Raw genomic sequence first — 15,614 nt, 5'->3', positions numbered from 1 at the left:
TTGGCAAAGCTGATGCAGATGAGTTAGCTGAATGGGTGGGTGTGGATGGACAGAGTGTGCCTGGAGACCCTTGGGTCAGTTTTGCAAAAAATACATTTTTTCTGCTGCTTACCAATCAAAGGGCACTGGCCACAAGAGTGAAACAGGGTGTCGTGTGTGAGTTTGTGTGTGTGTGCACACATGCATGAAAGGTAAGAAAACTGCTTAGCAAAAGCAGCTTCAACCTCTGATTGCTTTCACAGAATATCTCCCCAGTGTGTCATAAATAACCTTTATCCCTTTTATGTTAAAGAAACAACTAACTTGAAATCGAGCCTTTAAAAATGTAAGGTCTGTACCTATCACTGGTGTCACCATCCATTTAATTCCACATACAATATAGATTTATGGTTCAATCTAATACAGAAAACAATGAACTATCTTTATAATGGTGGTGCCCAATCATATGAGGAAAATAAAATTTCATTTAGCAATTTGGCTGAGGTAAGAAAGTATATAGTTCATTTGCAAAAGATTTTCACATGCATACAAAATCAAACCATTAAAATTAAATTGTCACTTCTGGTTAAGTTTCAGCTCCTTGGAAAATTCCCCTGTCCATAATAGCTTAGTTGTAGTAATTCTAGACTATTAAATATAATGACCATCTTTAATCATATTTTAATCTCCAGCATGATCTCTTATGTCAAAAATATACAAATGTTTGTTAGAAGTGTAGAGGTCTGTGTCACAATGAAAGTTAGAAATTAAGATTCTTAAAAAAACTCTGCTTTTCTTCACTTGGAGAAATGAATTTGGAATGTAGCATAATAAAGTTTCAGCAAATTCACTATTCACACTAGCAAAGACAAAGACATGGAATCAACCTAAATGCCCAATGATAAACTGGATAAAGAAAATGTGGTACGTATACACCATAGAATACTATGCAGCTATAAAAAAGAATAAGATCATGTCTTTTGCAGGAGCATAGATGGAGCTGGAGGCCATCATATTTAGTAAATTAACACAGGAACAGAAAACCAAATACCATATATTCTCACCTATAAGTGGGAGATAAATAACAAGAACATATGGACACATAGAGGGGAACAACATACACTGGGGCCTGTCAGAGAGTGAAGGGTGGGAGGAAAAAGAGGATTAGGAAAAATAACTAATCAGTATGAGGCTTAACCTGTGTGATGAAATCATCTGTACTCCAAACCTTCATAACACAAGTTTACATCACAAACCTGCACGTGTACTTCTAAATTTAAAAGTTAAAAAAAAACATAAATAAGAAATTTCAGCTTATTTATTGTCATAGTGTGTTTAATGCCATCTTTCCTTGTATTAATATGCATAGATAGAGCTGGTTTGGAACATCACAGAATCATCATGATGGTGGTGTAGAAAGCCTTTCTGAGTGTTTGATTGTCCTAGAATTACAATAATGGTATAGGACATTCCCATCGTCCTACACCAGGGAAGGCATCAGGATCTGCCATGATAGATCGAAGGGGCTGCACAGATGTACATGTACTAAACCCAGAGGGCCCTGGAAACTGTGCTTTGTTTATTTTCCTTTAGGCTTTATTGCTCTCACTTAGAGAAGAAAATAACACAAATTCTCACTCCCTCTTTGTATATAAAGTGTTTGTTCTGCTAAAGAGATTGGGGTTCAAACTATTAAGGAAAGACAATAAATCAGGACAGGTTTGTTAAAGAGTACGTGGAGGAGGCACAGCTCTGCTGCCATCACACCTCACGCATCCCTGCCTCATTATGAAGTGGGAATGATTGAGTAACATCACCCTTGTTTCCTTTGATCTGCCTGTCTGTAGCCTTTCAAATATATGACTGAACCATTTCTGTTTATTAGTCATTTAGAACCTAAAAATTGCTTAACTAAATGTGCTGTTACATTTAAAATTTAAAAATTTCTGATTTCTATAGAAAAGGTATCTTTAAATACTTTAAAAGGTAGTGATTTGAGAAAACTATACATTAAACTTTAAAAAATCTGTGATAAAGCATTCGAGATTTGCACTTTCCGGCATAAAATGAAATTGAAGAATAGCTATTGCAGCTTGCACTGATGGGCAGAATTGCCCCCTAATTGTTTTGCCAGTCTTCTCATATTTATTTTTTGGTTCTTGGCATTTTATATTGTAGATTTTTTTTCTTAAATTGAGTTTATAAGTAATATTTTGTTTCACTTCTTTAGCATCTTGTTTATTTCAGGTGTTAAAATTGAATGAAAATTTCTTGAAATCTAGACACAGCAATCGTTAGTGACCAATACCAATATTGTTTTCTTCATGAGTTGTCGCTAGTTAAAATATATAGAAATATACAAGAAAGGTAAATGTAAAGGCTTCGCAATCTTTATAACCTGTGTTAAAAATTCTCTTTGAAAATAAAAACTATTACTGGGATAAAAAGAAAAACTTGGTCATTTAAAATCTATCTTCTAAGAAAAAGGAAAAAACTCTGGTTTTAAATAGCCCATCTGGCCTTCGAAAGCTTTTCCCCAGGGAGTTGCACTAACTTCTGCCACATAGATCGTGCTTGATGATGGACATAGCCCATGGCAAAGAGGCCAGAGATGGAAAGCAAATGGACTTCTGTGAAAATACACGAGGGACAGACAGCATCCTGCTTGCCTAGTAAGTGCTAGAAAATGCTCTAAAACATGGCAAGTACAGACAGGCCCCAGCAGGTTCCAGCATTCTTACGTTGGCTGGGACTCTGGTTTTTAATGTGAGTCCTGTTCTCTGTGAAGTAGACCTTTGACCTACTTGTTACTCCTTTTTAACTTTTTGAAGTTATAGCTGGGCAGTGTTATTCAGGTTAAATCATACATAAAACTTTGTTTTAATATTTTAAGTAATGTTTAAATCGACATAGGCTGTGTTCTTAACTATGAAGAGATAGCGAAGATTTCTTAAGAAAAGTTTTGAGGGGTGGCTTTGTTTTAAAACCAAAATTGCTTAGCACTTACAGAACTGCATGTCCCATACAGGATCTTCAAACAAGACTGTTTCTTGTTTGTTATGGTTGACAAGGCCACCACTCTTTCTCTGTAGGAACCCAGCATTGACAAGAAGAAAGCAAAGCAAAATCTTTGTGACCCACTGTCCCTAGGATGCTCTATGCGATTTACTTTTAAATTTACTAGCCTACAAAAGAGTAACCATGAAGAAGTCTTTTTAAAAATAGGATCATTTGATTCCAAATGTATTCATTAAATTTCTTAGGTATGATTATTTCTGCCCTTACTGTGTCTATGATTTTTCTGTAACCAAAAATGAATACCACTTTAATGCCAGTTTGCTTTCAGCATCACTGATCCAGAAAATCTAAAAGGTAGATTTGGCATGCCAGATTAGAAAACAATAACCTGGTGTCAGAGGTAATCATCACCTTATCCATCCTCTACTTTCTGAATGAAGATGAGGACCCCCCTCAGCCACCTCACATGATGGTATTGAATATAACCTCAGAAAAACGGATGTGGAAAGATTGAATTATAAATGTACTTTCAAGCCATAGGATGTTATTGCATTCTGAATTTGAAGTTTTTCTATATAAGCAAGACTTGTTTCCATTAATATACCTGTGACATGCCAATCTCTGAGCTAAAAGAGAGAATAGCCTCTTAGGAGCAGAATCTGGAACATGGGTCAATGTTCTGTTAGGAGCCTGACAGCTGGACTAACAAGGTTATCATTCTATTGGCATGTCCAGATGGTATGTGGATGTGGGGTCCAGTGGCATTCACACCTCAAATAAGAGAGACTTTATGAGGTAAAAATCCATGAATACTTAACTTAAAATTTTATTTGATTTAAAGTCTGCTGGACTTTATTACTGGAGATTCAAAAATATTTTAACTCATTCGGAATGTGCTTACAGGTTCAGAATTTAACTTTCTTTATATAATTTAAATCTAAAGTGATTATAATCTGATTTTTAAGATAATCCTTTGTACACCATACAGTTAAGAAACCAGCCAGCTGAATGTGGTGGGACACACCTGTAATCCCAGCTACTTAAGAGGCTGAGGCATGAGAATTGCTTGAACCTGAGAGGTGGAGGTTGTGGTGAGCCGAGAGGGTGCCATTGCATTTCAGCCTTCGTGACAGAGTGAGACAGTCTCTAAAATATAAAAAATAAACCATCAAAGTGTTCAGATAAAATCTGTTAAAAATCAGAGTCCTCCAGATAAAGTCTGAGAAATAAGCTCAATTATTATTTGATTATATATTCTTTCTCTACTAAAAATTGCCGAAGAAAGTAGAGTTGAGAGACCTTCTTTTCTCTCCTAAAATCTTTTGTGGGACTTAAAGTCATTCCTCCAAACTGTCCCCCTTCCACTAACAAAAATCTATGGAAAGGCCCTCTCCTGTCCCCACACTTAACACTTTATGACAATTGTGTTCTCACTAAATCCTTTAGTCACTTACCACATGGATTGAAATTCTTAAGCAACTATTCAGTTCTGACTCCCACTCGATCCTTGACAAGGCCTTCAAAGGCATGAGTCAGACATGGTTTATCCATCTCCGTGTGAGACAGACAGGATAAATATAGCAAATGAGCTTAAGACCTTATGGTCAGAATGAAAACAAGACTAAGGGGGCTTGCTTAGTACTGGTCTAACGAAGAGGTCAATTACATGGTATCAGTTATTAGCGAGCTCAAGTTTCCAGAAGATAAAATCAGTACAAAGAGTAAGTCAAGGAAAGCTTATTGGACAGGCGAGACTTGGGCAAGGCCTTGAATGATGGAAAATAGAGAGTGAGGGAGGGAAGCATTAAGTAAGAGGAGCAAGATTGAGCAAGGCAAGTTTCTGGGATAGCAATGACCGAATCCTAAAGTACCGTGGTGAGCTGTGCATGGGGAACTGTATGTAACAGCCTGGTTATTCTTCTCCTGAGCACCCCCATCCCTAACCCCAAGTGGCATCTCCAGGCCCAGAAAAACATTCGTATCCTTGCATTTATAATGGTTCTATAGCTTTTCCCCCACCCCTGGCAATTCAGAATTGTAACATTTCATTGGTCCCAATATACTAATGATGATTTGTTGGACATCCAGATTCTTGCATTTTGCCATTAAAGGCATTTTCCTGAGTAGTTTTTCTTAAATAAGAAACTTCCATCACCCACGATCAGTCACAGTCCTCACCCCACCATAAACTTTCTATTCTCTGATCTTCTTTGTATAGTTTATTCTCACCCTGTGCCAGGGTGAGACTTCCCTTTTCAGGGAAGCTTGTGCTTTCTCTCCCAGTCTAACCAGGTGTCTTCATGTTATTTCACTGAGCACCTCCTTAACAGGGCTGTGGCACCCAAGTAATGCAGTCCGAGCTGTGAAGCCTGAGTAGGTGATGCAAGTTGATGTTCTTTGTGTCATCTTCATGAGTGTGTGAGATTTTCTAACGTTCTTCAAGGGATAGACTCATGATGCCTGCTTCTGTTGGCTGGGAACAACCTCTAGAGTTGTACCTGTAAAGAATGCCAGTAGATACTGTTGATGAAACTAACTTGAAAAGCGTGCGTGTGTGTGTGTGTGTGTATGTTTTGTGATTAGAGATATATTATCTTCCCACTTGGAATATAAAAATAATCACCTTTAAAAGAGCAGTGGGAGGACAAATAATGCTGTCTCTTAAGAAATATTCTGAAGGGAAATATCTTCCAGTTTTCTGTTGTGGAAATGAGTGTCTCCCCTCCATATCAAAAGTAGTAATAATAACAAGCATGGCTATGATTGTTTACAATAGCTTTTTTTTTTGAGATGGAGTTTCACTGTTGTCACCCAGGCTGGAGTGCAATGGCATGATCTTGACTCAGTAACCTCTACCTCCTGGGTTCAAGCGATTCTCCTGCCTCAGCCTCCTGAGTAGCTAGGATTACACATCCCGCTAATTTTTGTATTTTTTGTAAAGACAAGGTTTCACCTAGTGGCCAATAGTTATTTAACCATTGGTAAGGTAAGGTAAGTTAAATAGTTGTTAACTATTGGTAAAGGTAAGCTTTTCATTTTAACCAAAGAGTAAGATGGTATCCCCACTCCTGCCCCATTTAGAATATGACCTAATTCCAAACTCTACTGAGAATTATTGAAACTTCACATGAAGCACTCTCTACCAAACTCATTGATGGAGAAATAAGGGGTTCTAGGTGGGAATTCTTTCTACTTTGAGGAATTTTCATGATACAATGTGATGTAAAATCTTGCATTATAGGATGTAGCTGCTCTGTTTTATTTTTCTGGAGGTGACTTTAAATGTAAAGTCATTTGTTTCTAGAAAAGAAAATACTTCCCTATTATTTTGATTAAAGAATCCCAAACATTACAAATAATTCTATAACTGAAAGTTGTAAGTGAAGACCCTTGTAAATCCCACAGAAACACTCAGTGGATCGATGTTAAGGGAAGGAGGTCTGTTTTATCCTGATCATATCTTTCTAGCATCCAGGTTCAACCCTGGTGTGTGACAGCATTCTACACAAATACGCCTCTCTTGCTAGACCTGCAAGTGAGTCTAGCAGCCCATACCCTGAAGCTTTCTGGGGAGTATGAGCATTGCTATTTTGCCTTTGCTTTGTGGTGTTCTAAACTTCAGTGAAATTCATCTGGTAGTGTTGGCCCTGAAATCTGCATTGAATTAGCTATCAAAGTAGAGTCCTTTACTCCAAATGACCTTTAGCTTAGCTGAAGAACCAGAAATGCCCCAAGCAGATAGGCTCTGAGAAGCTTCAGCTCTAACTGCTTAAAGAGCACGATTACTTTCTTAGTGTAAAAAGAAAAGTTATATTTTTGAAGCAATTGCTAAAACACCTACTGATCTGGTACTAAGAATCAGACACTTATAGGTCTTTGGTAAACACGTGGATTTTCAGATCATACCCCAGTCCTTCTGCCTCAGTGAGAGATTCCTGTGTCTGAAGAGAGGCCCAGGCATTTAGTTAGGAAGAACAAGCACTTCCTAACGACTCTGAGGCAGTTTGTCAGGCATATTTTGGAAATGGTCATACAAAAGGGAAATAACTCATAGACAAAAACCTTGCTATTCTCTGATGCAATTTACTATAGAGATTAAGAGCTTCAGCTCTGGAGCCAGGTGCCTGGGACTGAATCCCAGCTCTCCCACACTTGCTTATAACCTCAGGCAGTTTCTTCATCTGTAACATGGGATGTAACAGCATCCACCTCCTGGGGTGGTTGTGAGGAATCAGTGAGTTCTAACAGGCAAAATGCTTTATTTTGGCCTGGCTCAATGTAAGCACTCGAAAAGTTTTAAGTACTATTTGTTTTTGTCACTTCTGTTTTGCTTCTAACAGTTTTTAATATAATTATTTTACAGACTAATTCCTGGGATTATATAAAATATAATAAATATAAATATAAATTATTTTTAATATGATTATTTTATAAAATAATCCCTGGGAAAACTTCAGTGTATTTTAGCACTTCCCATTATACAATATAAAATGGAGCAAGAGAAGGCAAGAGAGAATTGTACAGACCTTAAAACCAGACAGACCTGTGTTTGTGTTTCACCTTTATCCCTTGGAAGCTGTGTTACTGTCTGACTCTCTGTTTCCCTATCTGTAAAATGGAAATGTTCATACCCTCTGTAGTATCAAGTTATTGGGGAATATAGATGAAGAATATATGGGCGAACCTACTTTCTAACATACAGAGAATACTCAATGGGTATTTTCTATTTTATTATTATTATATTTTGCACTCTGGGGATATTCATGTGGGTCAGGTGCAAATATCCAATTATTTACAGGAACGTCAAAGTTTTTTGTTGTTATCCTGTTCTGTAGGAGAAGGGCTAGTTTACATATAATTAGTATTTGTTAGTTTACAGGTCAATTCGTAATTGGCTTAAAATACTGATTAGTAAAGTCATGGACGTGTGTGTATGTATATATATCACACATATGTACATCTCAGAGTTTGACAGACACACACACACACACACACACATCTCATGGAGATAGATGGACAGATGATAGATGGATTGATTCAGCAACCCAAGGTTAGTGGGAAAGACGAGAGAATGGGGATTCAGAGACACTTTTCTGAGGAAGGGGGTTTCAAGTTCTGCAGAATTGTAAAGTGTAATCAGTGTTAACCAGGATTTGACAGGAGGAAGTAGGAGCTGTAAGGAGTAACATTAGAAAGCCTGCATGTTGGTTTACTAGTGTTAGGCTGGAATGTATGTCTGGGTGCATTGGAGTCACGGTTGCTGGGAAGAGACCAAAGAAGTTCAAATGTAAACTGGGTTTAGACCAACTAAGGCCTAATACATAAACCCTAGTAAGCAGTTTGAATTTTATCGTGGGGCAACAGGGAGCCATTAAAAGTTACTTTTTTAAGCAGGGGAGTGACAAGATCAGTGATGCACATTAGAGAAAGAGTCTACTGACTTTGCAGAGAATGCACTGGACAGTACCCAGAGATAGGTAAAGAAACTAGAGGAGGCAGTTGCAGAAGTCCCCTGCTGTGGCCTGGTCTGAGTTAGCAGCTCTGTTTGCCTAAGTCCTATGTGAAGGCAGGTGGAGTGGCCCTGCGAACTTGATTCTGGTGGTGAAAAATTAATATTGCCTGAGCCTGATTCTCTAATATGTACACCTCTCTCTAAAGTAACTTAGATCCTTTTGGAAGTTGCATTAAGTCTCCAAAGCCACTGGGGTGCCATTAAACTCCTGTTTCGGCATACTAAATGGAATGGAGTCTCAGCCTGCAGTCAGCCAGCAAATGAGTATAACTTATGTTGAATTCCAGCTAATGTACAGTCTTGGAAGTAGCATTTAGTCTGGAAAGTCACTTGGGTGCCATTTGGAGTACTGAACTGTGATTTACTTGGTCATACCCTAGTGTTCTGTGTGCCAATATAGCTTCCATGGTTTTTTCTACTTCATTTCAGGGGATAACTTATAGAATGAAAACATCCATTTTAAAAATATATTTTCTGTATTTTATTCGTTTTCTTGGTGGATAGGGATTATTGAGGTTAGTATTTATTGCTCAAAAATGTGTCATTTGAATGAAAATAGTAAGTTGTAACCTAAAAATGTGTAGTTCAAATGAAAGTAATGGATCATAACCCAAGGTAATTTTTCCTCTTAAATGCGTGTCATAAAGTTTTTTTTTTTTTAAGCATTGATCTCCACACGTTTATCCAAAAGTCATTTAAAATTCTTTTACAAGGAATTTATAAATGTTCATCATGTAAAGTTTGCTTTATGTATAATATCAATAATAAATTGTTCACTGATATGCACATATATAAAGAGTGAGTCATACTCCCAGAAGGGACAATGTTAAAAAAAAACAAAAACTGATATTCTGATAAGCCCTCAGCCTGTGAGGTCTGAGACTATGTCTTAGCCATGCTTTTATCCCCATGTAATTGTCACCATGAGCCTGGCATTGAATACATGCTTTGTTAGTGTGTGATTACCACATGCAAATGAACAGTAATATGTGAAGCCTGTCTATTGATGGCTAATCATGGTGATAGCTTCTAGCAGTATGAGAGATTTCTGACTGTCTGAGACAGGTGTTCTGGGAACTTAGAACAGTTGTTATTCCTGAAATGTACAAATAAAGGAGCCTCAAATAGAGTCTGTGTGATAACTAAATTTGGCAATATTTTAGGAACTAGATTCCCTCTTAATAAAAATAATTATTGGCTTAAGATTTTGAAGTTCCTAGATGCTTGATAAGTAAATAGGAATAGAATTTTAGATATGTAAAGAGATTAAGTCATATTTATCTAATTTGGTAAAGTAAAAAGAGGGAAAAGATATATAAATAGAGAATTTTAGAAGTGCTTGCTGAAATAAACCATAATGTGCCTAACATTTATGTGATATCGTCGAGTGTCCATTATGCTTTCCAAAACATTACCTCATCTGATCTGTTAGGAACGCTGCAAAGTAGAGTTACTGCAGATAAGGAAATCATGTTTTAGAGTGGCTAGGAGGCTTGTCCAAAGCCCAAACAGCTCATAAATGATGAACTGGAAACTGTTTTCTGACTCTTAAGCCAATACTTAAATGGTTCAGTAGCAAGTAAATAACTGGCATATACTACCACCAGAAACCATCTCAATAGTGAGTTCAGGTTGAAGAGATTCCTTCTTGAACTGCCAACACATTTATGGCCTACAGCACTCATTTGCCATAAAACTGTAATTTTTTTAAAATGGCTTTTATTTCTAATTATTGAAGCAACATAGGTTCCGAGTAGAAATTTTTAAAATGTGTGTTGGCTTAATGAATACTATGTGACCATACATCAAATCCTTTAGAGACAGCATTTCTAAGATTTTTATGCTTCTTGAAAATTTGTTGTACTTGAAAAAATATTTTGAATGAGACATCAAAAATATTTTTTATTTTAGTTTTTACTTTCACAAAATAATATGAAAAATTTTCTCGTGTCATTGATCATTATAATACCATTTTAACAGCTTCATAATATTCCATTTTCTGAATAATACCTGTTAAGGACTTGGAGCTGCTTTCCTAGGTTTTCTTATTAGAAGCAACACTGAAGAACATCTTTGCTATCTCTTTGTACAAGTCCATAATTTTTGTCATAGAGTAAATGCCTGAAATAAAATTGCTGGGTTAAATGGCATACAAAATTATTCAATCATAAGCCAAATAGACAAACAGAAAGATTGTGCCTATTTAAATTCCCATTTTGCAGTGTATGAATGCCATTTTTATATATTTGCCAATTCCTGATCTTCTTAAAAGAATCTTTGTCAATATGATTATCAATCGTAACGTATTTTTGTTTTGCATAATAGTAAATCATGTGCAAGGAGGACCTCAGCTTTGCTCTCGTGTTCTGTCTTAAACAGTGCCTACTGTTCATTGTTTAACAATGTGGACATTCAACAGATAGAACATTATCTTGACAGCACATGTAATAGATAAAACATTAATCATATTCCTCTTTCATCTTTGTTGTATCAAATTTTTCAAGTGCTGCCATTCATTCTTTTGTGAAATGCACTGGCTTTTTCAGTGGGCCATTTTAATGGCCATATAATACAAGTCTGAAAGCATGTTAAGTTCTTGGAAGTAGTATCATAGTTTTTGAGCCAGCAAGAGCCTTAGAAATCATCTAATCGATGACCTCATCATTTTACATTATGTGTATTTAATATAAAGACAAGAAAAATCTTGTTGTGTTTTGCAAATTGAAAAGTTCAGTGTCTAATGGTTTACATAAATGTATAATTTTGTCCTTAGTCTATATAAGTTACTAACATCCTTGGAAATTTAAACCTCTTTGTTTTTTAATTTTTTAGTGAAAATAAAATGATCAATCATGTTAAGAAAACTAAATTTTAGCCATGACAATGGATGCTAGTGTTGAAGATAAACCAAATGCCGTTCTGCCTGATCTAAATGCTATTTTCCATGTAGCCTGTAGTAACCGGATTTCTTTTCATTTTGTTTTAGGTAGCAGTTTTACAACATCATCGGGATTATATACAGGAAATAATTCACTCACAAATTCATCTGGATTTAACAGTTCACAGCAGGTAACTTAAAAAGCCAGTTTAACTTCTGAAAAATATTTTAAAATGTGACATGATTTTCATATATAAAGAAAGATCTGTTTATATTATAAGTGAGAGCTTTCCTAAGGCATTCAGTAGTCTTATTTTAAAGTTTACTTTAGCAGTCTTTTACGGGGAATTTTGGTTTTTAGATTAGTTTAATTTTACCTACTATTGCATCATAGGAGACCGAAAATATGAAGAATGTATATAATCTTACATAAAATGTGTTGGCAAGTCCGAGCTCTTTAGTTAATGTGTACTTGTATGCCCCCCTGTGTGAATTCAGAAAAGGCTCAGAAACCCAGACATCTTTTACAGTTACACTTTGATATGTAAGAGATAAGCAGCACTATTTTGACAGACAGTTCTTGTGTGGTTTGATTTGGTAGGACTATCCGTCTTATCCCAGTTTTGGCCAGGGGCAGTACGCACAGTATTATAACAGCTCACCATATCCAGCACATTATATGACGAGCAGCAACACTAGCCCAACGACACCATCCACCAACGCCACTTACCAGCTTCAAGAACCACCATCTGGCATCACCAGCCAAGCAGTTACAGATCCCACAGCAGGTAATTATGTGAATATTATTAGTCCTGCAGGTGATATTTTCAGTGGTTTCAACGCATTTTTCTACAGTCACATATTCATGCAGTGGTGGCAAAATTTTGGCAGCTTTTGGTAAAGACTAAATATAAGTCAAGCAGCGTGACTGTGGCATTACTTCATTTTAATTTTTTTTTATTTACTTGAAATTAAAAAATAAAGTACATAAACATCCAAAGCATGTGAAATAGATTTTATTTGTAAATATACTCAATTTTAAGGTATATGTAGCTTCTTAAATGCGTAATTATAAATACTTAGCTATAATTATAATTTGTTGACACCACATTGAGTATGAAAATAGATGGCAATGCCTAAAAGTTAGTGTTTCCCATTATTCAGTATTTAATGTTATTCATCAAAGTAATATATTCCCGATAGTTTTGAAAAAAATCAAAAGTGAGCCTCTGCTTTCCCACATGTAGCCTGCTGTGAATTTCATGACAATGTGTCATGAGTGTGGCTATTTGTTATACTTTTGCACAACCATTGCTGGTCTCTTTCAAATGCTAGCCTCTCCATGTGGAAATCTTCATACCTAATGTCTTTGATACCTCTTCCCCTCATTGATTCTTTCTTTCTGGAACTCTTAATGGTGTCTGCTTAATTTCCTGAATTGCTCTTCACTTAACGTTTCCTATACTTTCTCATACTTCTCACTTCCTTGCCTTAACTTGTTAAAAATGTAATCATATCTTTCATGGATTACAAAATAAGCTATTATCCTCAAAGAGTTAAACTGTTCTTCCTCTTGCCTGTTTCCAGAGGTAAAATGGTCTTAACATTGAAAAAATTACCTCTCTGATGTTATAATCATAGTGTTCATTCTAGGTTATCGTAACTTATGAAAAAAAGTTTTGTGTAATAAATGCTAATTTAATTTCAGACTATAGAATTATATTTTAAATATTAATGGGTGATTTCTCCCCCAAAAATCTTCCAAATTTTTCACGTTCCACCTTTTCTCCCTTTTAAAAAGAAATGTACATAGACATTGCTTTATTCTAGAGTTTCATCATTCTTGTCTTTCAGTTAACTTCAAATGCTCATTATTTCTGCTGCACATTTTAACTTTAAATATTTTTGTCTTTGATCATTTTATTTCACGTATCTTTATTTTCATTTATCTTTATCTTTGATAATTTTATTTCATGTATCTTTATTTATTTGATAATTTTATTTCATGTATCTTTAAAAACTAAATTTATATTATATTCCTTACTGAGTTTATGTGTACACACAGTGTTCAGAGAACTGAATATACATGTATCTCTCTTCCTTTAATTAGATTTCACATTCATATAATGACACTGAAGATAAATTTTATTATAGAATGCATAGAATTTATTGTAGGAGTTTTTATAGAATTATCTCTACTTATGTAAACTTCATATATGTATCATGAGGACAGGTAATGGCTTGTCCCAACTTTAGGGAGTTCCTGTCTTTTCATTTGAACCATCTGTGTCATGCAAGCTTCCTGAGAACTAAAAGGAGTTTTGAAATGAGGATCATTATGTGAATGAGATGTAGCAACCCTCTTTTAGGGTCTAAAGAGTCACAGAATGAGAAAAGGAGACAGCAGAATAATTTTATTTAATTCGTGACATTTTGGTTGTGAAGACTACATTATAAATAAACTGGTGAAGACTTAATTGTGTTTCCTAAATTAAGGTTGATAAGAGCTTTTCTGAAAAGGCCATTTGGTCAGATATAAGTCTTTATCTCTGAAACCAGACATTGTTCTACGTGAGTTTTTTCCCTAAAAGGGATGCTATTTGAAAGAATGGGGATGGTGGAGTACAAAGCCAGGCCATGTGGAAAACAATCCAATTTCAAAAATATGTCCATGATTTTAAGAGTGAATGATGTATTTTAGCTTGTATTGTAAAAGTAAAAGTGCTTAGTGTTTTAGGTGTTTATTTTAATATCATTATCTTATGGGAAAAGACTAGGAATGAGTTGAACCCAGGAAAAAAATAATGCTTTTCAGATTTCTTATACATACGTCTTCCAGCTAAAGCAAGTATGTCTGGATCAGCCTTTCTTGTGTTGCATAATTAGAAATGGAAAGTTCACTGAGTTTCCAGATTGAAAAAGAAATGGATTTCTTCAAAAGTTCAAGGAAGATCTAGTCCGCGTATGTTGTTGTCATTCTTTATTTTGTGATAAGACCACAGATTCAACCTAAAGTTTTTGGCATTAACTTGCCTTTCTTCTTAGTAGTCATATATAAAAGAATACTTTTCTTGATGAAAAGGAAGTTTTGATGGTAAAGCACATGAAATGGAAGAATTTAGAAATGATTTATTGAAAACAATTTCTATTTTGAGGTAGAATTTTTTAAATGGTTAAAATAATGAATGCCTCTTTTTGTTGGAATAATTTTGGGTCTTTTTTTCTTTTAATTTTTAGTCTATTGGCTTTAAAGTCAGTATTTTATAATACTGGAGAGTTAGACTGTAGTCATTTTCTTATCCTATGTATGACCTGGTTTCTGCCTTTCAATTTCATGATATTAGGTAGTAGAGACAAATCTAGGACATGTGATTTCCGCTCATGCTTCATGATTTTTGTTCCTGCATTGTTTTTAGAATTGTTATGTCATAATGGACAGATAATCTTGTAAGGATTTTTCAGGGCAAACATTTAAGGACTTATTTGTGGGGTTTTCTTGTACCTTTTTAAAGTTACTTTTTAAGTCTATAATGGTATGCAGTAGTACTTGTAAACATGAAATTCCTCATGAATTTTGAGTTCAAAATTATTTTAAAGTGTTTATAATGAAATATTCAGAATGAATGAGAGTTCCTGTTGTTCCATATTCTTGTCAGCATTTGGTGTTGTCAGTGTTTCAGATTTTGGCCATTCTAATTGAGGAGTAGTGCTACCATGTTATTTTAATTTGCTTCTAATGACATATGATGTGAAGCATCTTTTCATAGGTTGATTTGCCATCTGTATGTCTTTCTTGGTGAGGTGTCCAGATATTTTGCCCACTTCTTAAACAGATTGTTTGTTTTCTTATTGCTGGGTTTTAGGAGTTCTTTGTTTATTTTGATACACATCTTTTATCAGATACGTGTTTTGCAAACATTTTCTCCCAGTCTGTGGATTGTCTTTTCTCTTAACAGTGTCTTTTGCTCACACCTGTAATCCCACCACTTTGGGAGGACGAGGCAGGCAGATCATGAGGTCAGGAGTTTGAGATGCCTGACCAACATGGGGAAACCCTGTCTCTTCTAAAAATACAAAAATTAGCCGGGTGTGGTATCACACTCCTGTAATCCCAGCTACTTAGGAGGCTGAGGCAGGAGAATTGCTTGAACCCAGGAGGCAGAGGTAGCAGTGAGCCGAGATTGTGCCATTGCACTCCAGCCTGGGTGACACAGTAAGACTCAGTAT

The 15,614-nt window shown here is 35.6% G+C and overlaps 1 protein-coding gene across 30 annotated transcripts in view; it reads left to right on the top strand.

Moving 5' to 3' along the window:
* EYA1 (EYA transcriptional coactivator and phosphatase 1) overlaps positions 1-15,614 on the top strand; it is a 340,201-nt gene that overhangs the window by 230,450 nt on the left and 94,137 nt on the right. For all 30 annotated transcript variants that reach the window (XM_078353573.1, XM_054246730.2, XM_078353580.1 and 27 more), the window contains 2 exons: positions 11,496-11,578; positions 11,989-12,175. In XM_078353573.1, the coding sequence (XP_078209699.1) occupies positions 11,496-11,578; positions 11,989-12,175 (270 nt within the window). The remainder of the gene's footprint in view (positions 1-11,495; positions 11,579-11,988; positions 12,176-15,614) is intronic.

Source organism: Callithrix jacchus, chromosome 16, assembly GCF_049354715.1.
Source record: "Callithrix jacchus isolate 240 chromosome 16, calJac240_pri, whole genome shotgun sequence".
Classification (NCBI taxonomy): Eukaryota; Metazoa; Chordata; class Mammalia; order Primates; family Cebidae; genus Callithrix; species Callithrix jacchus.
Note: the sequence above shows the minus strand (reverse complement) of the source record. Positions and strands in the feature narration are given on the sequence as shown.